Below are 9,162 nucleotides of genomic sequence, written 5' to 3'. Positions count from 1 at the left end.
AACCCAAGAAAGAAACCAACAGGACTCCACTGGCCATCACATACAGTCCCCAGCTAAAACCCCGGTTTTAGACAACGCCATGAAGATTATAGCCACGGGGAGCGCGCTGTTCCGTTCAGCCCGCAGGCTGGCAGCCTAAAACGGAACAGGGAAAGAATAGATCCTGGCTCCACCAGGGTAAAGCAGAGTTTTAAAGTTTGCGTTAGATTCAGTGCTGCACAAGTCACTGTTCAGACCGATAGGCAGTCGCCTGCAACGTGCGGGCGCTTTAGTCTAACGAGGGGAAGCCCAGCATGTTTATGCTGAAGAGTGTGAAAATGACCGAGGTCTCCTAACCTGGACCCCAACAGCCCCCGTGGCTCTGGGCCAGTCCCAACCTGGCTGTAGATGGGATAGTACTTAACGAATCAGACATCAGTAACAGGCAACTATTAACAATCCCTTCACGGATGTGAAGCATTAGTGTCTCCAGAACCCACCCCACAGGATCCGTGTTACTGAAACACACTGTGCCCTGACACGGCTGTTCAGCATCCAACGTGCCACGTGATGGGTAACATACTGCAGCCTCAATGTAGCACTGATGTTTACCGCTTCTCTGCACTGTCAAACTGGCACTTTTACTCCACCCGAAAGAGACGAGGTCTCAGGTTAAGTCAAGTGATTCATCTTTATTTAAAACTGCATGTATAAAAAAAACAACAACAGGATTTCTGAATTCCCCTTTACAATATTAACTATTCACAAAACAAAAAGGCAAGACTAGGGGCGGCTCTAGGGATTTTGCTGCTCCAAGCACGGCATGCAGGCTGCCTCCGGTGGTTTGCCTGTGGAGGGTCTGCTGGTCCCGCAGCTTCGGCGGACCTCCCGCAGGCCGCCGGACCAGCGGACCCTCCGCAGGCGCGCCGGCGCGAAGCCCTCCAAAGCCACGGGACCAGTGGACCCTCCACAGGCACGCCTGCGGGAGGTCCTCCGAAGCCGTCGGACCAGTGGACCATCTGCAGGCGCGCCGGCGGGAGGTCCTCCGAAGCCGCGGGACCAGTGGATCCTCCGCAGGCAAGCCGCCGAAGGCAGCCTGCCTGCCCCCCTCGCAGCGCCGGCAGAGCGCCCCCTGCGGCTTGCTGCCCCAAGTACGTGCTTGGCGTGCTGGGGCCTGGAGCTGCCCTGGGCAAGACATCAAGTAAGGCAGGGCCTAACCTCCAGCCTCTGAGAAGATTCGCCAGTTAGCTGGCCTCTGGAATGAGATATGAATGTTCCCATGTAACAGGCAGGCAGCCACTGGCAAGAGTTTTCTCTTTTACACCCAGTGGAGGAGAGGAACTGCTATTCGCCAGACTCCTGAATTAGATTGTGCTGGTGCATCTCTGCTGTTTTCTGTGGCAAAGGGACGTCTTGCATCCATGAATGATTTAGAAGGTCTTCCAAGGATGGCCTGTCGGAGGGCCTCAAGTCCAGACACCATTCAATGAGGTGCTGGCACTCTGGGGAGAGAAAACGAGCAGTCAGTGAGAATGTGCTGCTGAGTAATGTCTGGGAAGCCTACAAGCCTCCCTCTTTTACCACCTGCAAGTCTGCTTTGGGATCTGCCTTTCTTGCTTCACAGGACAGATGACCATGGCTGTGGCTAGGCCCTGGTCTCCACTAGGGGAGGCAGGGGGAATTGATCTAGGATACGCAACTGCGGCTACGAGAATAGTGTATCTGAAGTCGACGTACTTAGATCGACTCACCGCAGCATCTTCATGACGGTGAGTCGACAGCTGCCATCCCCCCATCAACTCCACCTGCGCCTCTCATGGCGCTGGAGTACAGGAGTCGACGGGAGAGCGCTCAGGGGTCGATTTATCACATCTAGACTACACACAATAAATCGACCCCCCCCAGCTCGATCTCACAGCATCGATTCCGGCCGGAGTGTAGACCTGCTCTAGATGTGGTTTCTTAGTTACTTCCCCCACCCTAGTACATAGGTGAACCAGGTCCCATCTTTGGATGGAGACTCCAAAAATACACAAGGGAGCAAATTAGCAGTGCATGTCCATGGGCAGGCCATCCTCCCCCGCCATTCATACGCAGGCTAATAGCAAAAATCAACTTTCCCTTCCCCAGTGAGATGATGAAACCGGAGAGCTACTCGGTTCTAGCTCTTTTGTCATTTCCACTTTCTGTCAGACCGCTTCATCAGCCAGCGGCAGTAGCCACATTAAAGACCCCGGCAAGTGGCAGGAGAGTCAAGTGCTGAAGTGAACAACAACAGTGAGCTCTGAAGCAGCTGTCTGAGGCAGGGAAGACAGCGGGGTCCCCAGCATTTCCCCGGGATTCAATAGCATGAAACATCTCATTGAGTTTGACATGAAGGGACCACTAGATCACAGACTATGCCTTGCATGTCTCATTGGTTGCATGAAGTGATGGTAAATGCACCTCTATGTCGTCATATTCTCCCTCTGTCAGTGTGGCATTCAGGCTAAGCAGCTGTTCGCCCAACTCTAACACTACAAAGGAGTGTGCTCACCTGGAGAGACGCTCTGCCGAAAGCAGACCTGGCCCTTAATAATCTCCTCATCATGTTCAAAGGGGAGATTCCCGCAGACCATGTCATAGAGCAGGACTCCCAGAGACCAGACTGTGGCTGACCTGGCATGATATTGGTGATTGAGGATCCATTCTGGGGGGCTGTACACTCTGGTCCCTGTAGAGGAGATCAGTGGAGCACGGTTAGCAGAAATTTTTCATCTCTTCCCCTAAGCAGAGCAACCAGTTATTAATGATTTGTTCAGGTGTTATCAGGGTGACCAAGAGACCAAGTCAGGTACTTCAGCCCCCAACTTAGGTTGCAATATCTTAATATTGTTTAACTCTCAGCCCAGTTGGATTGGGATTTAACCCCCTAGCAGCTGTGCTAGGGCATAGACTACAAGTGAAGCAGAACCAAATGGAGTGCAAACCACCATGTTTTCCAGCTGCAATACAAGCCACAATAAGTAACAGCTTTCTTAAAGCCACCGTTATCCTGCCTTCATCTCTGTCAATGTAACCATTTCTCAGTGAGGTAAAGAGAGAGGCAGCTTGCAGATACTTCAGTCCATGGTGACCCAGTGCAGCCAGAGCATTTGGGGAGGTGCTGGGGCCTTGTCTACTGCACAACAAGGACCCCAGACAACCTTACAGTCCTTTCTACATAAAAGGGTTTCCTTGCTTAACCCAAAGAAGAGTTTATTCCTTTTCTGGCACTGACTACTGTTGAGTCAGGCAGGGATAAAGCCTGCCTACTCCACAGCTGGGGACAAAGATTTGTTGTACAACGTCAAGGGAGTGGTTTTAGTTTGTACCGTTGTGCATGTGATAATTGTGCTTGGAACCCTGGTTTTGGCCTCTGCAGAGGCTTACGCCCTTTGCCTTTGTTGTATCTGATCTCTTCCCTTCTGGCAGGAAGAGGAGACTGAGGTCAGAGCTCCTAGTCTGGTTTCTGGCCACGTGACTGTTGTTTACAAACTTTGGGTTGTAAAAAGATACCTGATGTCCCACCAGGGGGCACCACTAGCTTGGGAAATTCTGCAGGAGAGGGGTGGTTGGGAGGGGCAAACCTATCCCTTGTCATCAACCCTTACATTAAAAACGAAAAATGCCGCACCCATCCGGCAGGGCAGAAGCAAAACAAACCCTCAACAACAAACTGATCTGTTTTTTTGAAAGTCAACGGCCCTATCCTGAATATGCCTTTCTAGTGGGTCAGAAAGAATGCCTGCTGCTCTGCTTATTTGTCCCCCACGCAGATCCCTGCACCCCTGCTCCAAGGTCAAACAGTCCTCTCTGGGTCTGGAGCTCCCCCCTCCCCAAAGATCAGACTCAGGTGCCTTTGGGGAGCAGAGGAAAGGGAGCCAGCTGCAAGCAGATCTCCCACCGATCCTATTTCACAACATTCATCCCGTGACAAAACGCAACTTTCCAATGAAATGAATAAATTAGTGAGATGGCGGAGACAGCAGCTTCTCCTCTTGATCCCCTCCCCACACTGATGTCCATCTGTCCCCACAGAAAGAAACTGCACAAGAGCCCTCTTCTTTATCCTTGGGCGGGGGGGGGGACTTCCCCTCCCCTGCATTCTAGCTGGTAGATTAGGTTAGGATCCAGCACCTGAGCAGCCATGGCTGCAGAGAGGTTTCACTCAATCTTTCACCATCTAGGAGGTGAGGCAGATCCTGTTTGCACCATCCCTGGAGGGTGGAATACCAGCCAGACCCCTGCTGAAATGCTACAGATGTCATGGACCTAGAGAAAACCAAATCACTGGAACCAGAGCCCAACTTTCTCCTCTTATTGCTCACAGGGACTCCAGAGACTGATGCTTGTGAGTTCACACCCGGTTTCTGCCATGTGCCCCCCTCCCAGCCCCTGCATGACGTGGGCAGCGACCACCAGTTAACACCCAACAAAAGGGCAAACATTTGTGAAATGCTTTTTGGATACAAGGCAGGGAGGAAAACCCCAAAGGTATCAAAGCTGCACATCACGCAACAGTATATTTAGCAAAGGAGAATGGCAGGGGGAAGAGGGAACAAACCATTCCCTGGCTGGGAAGTTACTGAACATTTACAGACAGGGAACAACTCATTTCAAAGAGGAATTTCCCTGGATTCCCTCCCTACACAGATAAAATAGAAGAGGATGGAAACAGACACTCACCATCAAAATCAGTGTACGCTGTGTCCTTGAGTAATGCCCCAGACCCAAAATCTATGAGTTTCAGTTCCCCGCTGTTCAGATCAACCAGGATGTTCTCGTCCTTGATATCCCGGTGCAATACCCCACAGCTATGACAGTGCTGAACCGCCTCCACAACCTGGCGGAAAAAGCTGCGGGCCTGCTCCTCGGGGAGAGCACCCCGCTCCGTGATGAAGTCAAACAGGTCCTGCACAGGATCCGGTCGCTCCAAAACCAAGACGAAGCTGTCCGGTCTCTCAAACCAGTCCAAGAGCTGAATGACCCCCCGGAAGCCTGAGCCCACTTTCTTCAGGAGCAGGATCTCCATGGGCACTCTGCTCCCACAAGGCTTCACAGAGAGAGAAAGGAGAGCTCCATCAGAGGCAGGCAATCAACCCACGAAGTCAAGAGCTACTGTGACGAGGTGGGACTGGTTTTAATGTTCCCGCTGAATACTGGGGGGCGGGGGGCTCAGCTCTGGCCGACCCTCTGTCACCTGGCAACTAATGGCCAGGCCCTTCCCCCCTGCAAGGGGATGCTAAAGGTGTTGGAGACAGAGAGATCAGGTGACCTCCTGGCCCAGGAAAGAGACACAGCCCAGACAGGAGGGGCTGGAGGGGGTTTGGTAGTTTTTGGAAGCTGATTGGAAAATGGAGGGGAGCCCCAAGGAGGCTCGGGCCTCCCAGCGGGACGGTGGCCTCCCTGGGGCCCCAGATGAACCTCACTAAGGGGGGTCCTGTTGTCTGTACTGGCAAGACCTGTTTTGGACTGTGTTCCTCTCATCTAAATAAACCTCTGTGTTACTGGCTGGCTGAGAGTCACGTCTGACTGCAAAGTAGGGGTGCAGGACCCTCTGGCTTCCCAAGGACCCCGACTGGGTGGACTCGCTGTGGGAAGCGCACAGATGGGCACATGCTGAATGCTACGTGTGAGCTTCCTGCCCTAAAGACAGTCTGCTCCGAGGAAGAGGAGGCTCCCCAAAGTCCTGACTGGCTTTGTGGGGAGCAGTCCCAGAGCATCGCCCGGGGACTCCATGCTACCTACGACACCTTCACTACAGAGCCAAGACCATGCGATGCAGAGCCACAGCAGATATCCCTGCCCAAGACACTTACCAGCTCTCCCCAGTTAGAAACCCAGTCCCGGTCCACGTGCTTGATGGCTACCTAGGTACAACCAGAACCACCCAGACAATCAGGATCGGGTCAGGCAACCCCAGAAAGAAGGGAGGCAAACAAGGGACCAGTGAAGGGGAGGCAAGATGGTGGCTATGCCAGAGCAAAGCAAAGGAGATGTAACGGGGTAAGGGACGGGTCTCTCACCAAAGGTGGAGCTCTATAGAGCGGGCTGCAGGGGTAGGGTGGGGGGGTCCCTGGCCAGGGTCTACTCACTGGGGCGCTGTCCGACAGGCGGGTGCCCGAGTAGACAGAACCAAAGCCACCACTGCCCAGCAGCGGGCCCACCTGGTACAGCTTCTCCAGTGGCTCCTTGTCCTTCCCTGCAGGCAAAGAGGCACAGACACCAGGATCAGACCCAGCTGTGTCCTCAAAAAGCCGGGCCAACCCTCCAAACCAGGCCAGACCCTCATTCCTCCTCAGAATGACCCCCCACCCTCCAAAACCGGACCAGACCCACATCCCTCCACGAGCCAAACCAGAGCAGACCCACATCCCTCCTCAAAACAACCCTCCACTCCCTGAAACTGGACCAGACCCACATCCCTCCCCAAGCCAAACTGGAGCAGACCCCCATCCCTCCTCGGAACAACCCCCCACCCCGAAACCAGACCAGACCCCCATCCCTCCCCAAGCCAAACTGGAGCAGACCCACATCCCTCCTCAGAACGACCCCCACCCCCCAAAACCAGACCAGACCCACATCCCTCCCCAAGCCAAACTGGAGCAGACCCACATCCCTCCTCAGAACGACCCCCACCCCCCAAAACCAGACCAGACCCACATCCCTCCCCCAAACCAGATCAGACTTCCTTGCAACCCAAACTGGATCAAACTCCTCTATGAGCCTCTCCAATGCCTAGCAGGACAGGGCGCCTCCCAAACTGATCCCGGCCCGCTCTGGGGCCCCCCACAGCAGAACCCCCCCCTGCAGTCCATCCAAACCAAACTGAACCCAACTGAGCCTCACCTGGCTGTAGCTTGGCCGGGTGCAGCTCCCCACCGGACCCGGAGCAGAGGTTGGCCAGCGAGTTGATCTTGGAGAGCAGCATCCCCACGCTGTCCCCTTACTCCAGGACTTTCCTTTCAATAGAGAAACACTGGTAATTCTATCATGGCGTCCAGTACCAGGTGACTTGGTGTCACGGAGTGTGGGGGAGTCATGGCCCTGCACCCCCCTTCCTGCGATTCTCTGAGACTCTCAGCCAGCCAGTAGAACAGGTTTATTAGATGACAGAAACATGGTCTAAAACAGAGCTTGTAGGTACAGGAAACAGGACCCCTCAGCCAGGTCCAACTTGGGGGCCAGGGAGCCCAGTGCCCTGCCTGGGCTGGGTCTCCGTCCATTTCCCCAGCCAGAGTCTCCAGCTTGTGTCTTTCCCCGGCCAGGAGTCCCCTGATCCCTTTGTTCTCCAACACCTTCAGGTGGCACCTTGCAGGGAAGGAGCCCAGGCCATTAGTTGCCAGGAGACAGGGTGTCGGCCATTCTCTGGGCAACAGAATCAAACTGGTCCCCTAGGGCTCTGCAACAATCACACACACTGATCACTCCACCTAGACACTTAAGAAAGACAAAGGGGAAACTGAGGCACCCACACAGTAATCAGAGAAAACATAAGAATAGTCCCACTTTGTCACACTTGGGTCACACAGGGAGTGGGACGGAGGAGAGGAGGGACTTGGTGAGTAGGGGGGGGGGACAGACACGGGGAGGGGGTGCAGGAGAGGAGGGACTGGGTGAGCAGCAGTGGAGGGCACATGGAGGGGTGGAGGAGAGGAGGGACTGGGCAAGTGGCAATGGGAACACGGGGATGGGGATGGAGAGGAGGGACTGGGCGAGAGGCGGGGGGGACACAGGGAGGGGGTGGAGGAGAGGAGGGACTGGGCGAGCGGCGGGGGGGACACGGGGAGGGGGTGCAGGAGAGCAGGGACTGGGCGAGCAGTGGTGGGAGCAATTATCCCCATGTTCCTTGATTCATCCTTCAGCTGATTCAACAAAGCTGACTTGTGTATCATGACTAAGAGTTTCTGGCTTCTCAGCTGGGGAGGTTTACAAGACACTTGTAGGGAGTGCTGGGGGGTCAGGGGAGGTGTTGGGGAGGGCTCTACAAATGGAGGAAGTGGCGGGTTCATGGTACTGGGGAGGGTCTGGAGGGAGTGCTGGGGGGGCAGGGGAGGTGTTGGGGAGGGCTCTACAAATGGAGGAAGTGGCGGGTTCATGGTACTGGGGAGGGTCTGGAGGAGTGCTGGGGGCAGGGGAGGTGTGGGGGCTCTACAAATGGAGGAAGTGGCGGGTTCATGGTACTGGGGAGGGTCTGGAGGGAGTGCTGGGGGGTCAGGGGAGGTGTTGGGGAGGGCTCTACAAATGGAGGAAGTGGTGGGTTCATGGTACTGGGGAGGGTCTGGAGGGAGTGCTGGGGGGCAGGGGAGGTGTGGGGGAGGGCTCTACAAATGGAGGAAGTGGCAGGTTCATGGTACTGGGGAGGGTCTGGAGAGAGTGCTGGGGGCAGGGGAGGTGTTGGGGGGCTCTACAAATGGAGGAAGTGGTGGGTTCATGGTACTGGGGAGGGTCTGGAGGAGTGCTGGGGGGGAGGAGGTGTTGGGGCGGGCTCTACAAATGGAGGATGTGGCGGGTTCATGGTACTGGGGAGGGTCTGGAGGGAGTGCTGGGGGTCAGGGGAGGTGTTGGGGAGGGCTCTACAAATGGAGGAAGTGGCGGGTTCATGGTACTGGGGAGGGTCTGGAGGGAGTGCTGGGGGGAGGTGTTGGGGGCAGACGCAGGACTGGGGGCGAGAGGAGGAGCGGTGGGGCTAGAAGAGGGGGGTGGGAGGTGTTGGGGGGACGGGGGTATTTGGAGGCAGGGACTAGACGAGGGGGACCGGGGGTATTTGGGGAGGGGGCGGGGCGTATTTAGGGATCTCACCCCCCCCCCACATCTTTACCCGCTCGTGCTCCAGGCTGCGCCACGTGCTGCTCAGCAGCCTCCTCCCGGGCGCCTCGCGGCCACGTGACGCCCCCGGGAAGCTCCGCCCCTCCCGACACAGCCAATAGGAAGAGGAGACAGAGCCCTGACCAATCGGAGCGCAAGAAGAAAGCCCCCCCCCCCCGTGTTTGAGTGCGAGGGTGGGGGCTGCCTGCAGTGTCCAGACCCCCCCAGCAGGGTGCAGCGGGGGGGCTGCAGTCACCAGACCCCCCCAGCAGGGAGGGGGGCTGCAGTGACCAGACCGGCCCAGCAGGGTGCAGCGGGGGGGCTGCAGTCACCAGACCCCCCCAGCAGGGAGGG

The 9,162-nt window shown here is 56.1% G+C and overlaps 1 protein-coding gene across 3 annotated transcripts; it reads right to left on the bottom strand.

Moving 5' to 3' along the window:
• Positions 1-1,088: 1,088 nt before the first annotated feature.
• LOC120375543 (serine/threonine-protein kinase pim-1-like) lies at positions 1,089-8,872 on the bottom strand. 3 transcript variants are annotated; one of them, XM_039496244.1, is made up of 7 exons: positions 8,822-8,872; positions 6,850-6,962; positions 6,096-6,202; positions 5,820-5,870; positions 4,687-5,053; positions 2,516-2,692; positions 1,089-1,481 (listed from the first exon to the last, which is right to left on the bottom strand). In XM_039496244.1, exons 2-7 carry the CDS (start codon positions 6,929-6,931, stop codon positions 1,324-1,326), a joined length of 942 nt encoding a protein of 313 aa, XP_039352178.1. In that variant the 5' UTR covers positions 6,932-6,962; positions 8,822-8,872; the 3' UTR covers positions 1,089-1,323. The 3 variants fall into 3 exon arrangements, with proteins under 3 accessions (XP_039352178.1, XP_039352180.1, XP_039352179.1); XM_039496246.1 differs by having other exon boundaries at positions 6,168-6,202; XM_039496245.1 differs by lacking the exon at positions 8,822-8,872 and having other exon boundaries at positions 6,850-7,088.
• Between the last annotated feature and the right edge of the window lie 290 nt (positions 8,873-9,162).

The sequence above is a fragment of the Mauremys reevesii genome, linkage group 12, assembly GCF_016161935.1.
Source record: "Mauremys reevesii isolate NIE-2019 linkage group 12, ASM1616193v1, whole genome shotgun sequence".
Classification (NCBI taxonomy): Eukaryota; Metazoa; Chordata; order Testudines; family Geoemydidae; genus Mauremys; species Mauremys reevesii.
This window is presented reverse-complemented; position numbering and strand designations above follow the sequence as displayed.

Bases quoted from the DNA above. Each gene is read 5' to 3' on its own strand.
- LOC120375543 (XM_039496244.1), bottom strand. From the start codon at position 6,931: ATGCTGCTCTCCAAGATCAACTCGCTGGCCAACCTCTGCTCCGGGTCC. The intron at 6,203-6,849 runs GTGAGGCTCAGT...CTTTGCCTGCAG, and splicing joins CCCGGCCAAGCTACAGCCAG to GGAAGGACAAGGAGCCACTG. The intron at 1,482-2,515 runs GTGAGCACACTC...TTCTCTCCCCAG, and splicing joins TCGGCAGAGCGTCTCTCCAG to AGTGCCAGCACCTCATTGAA.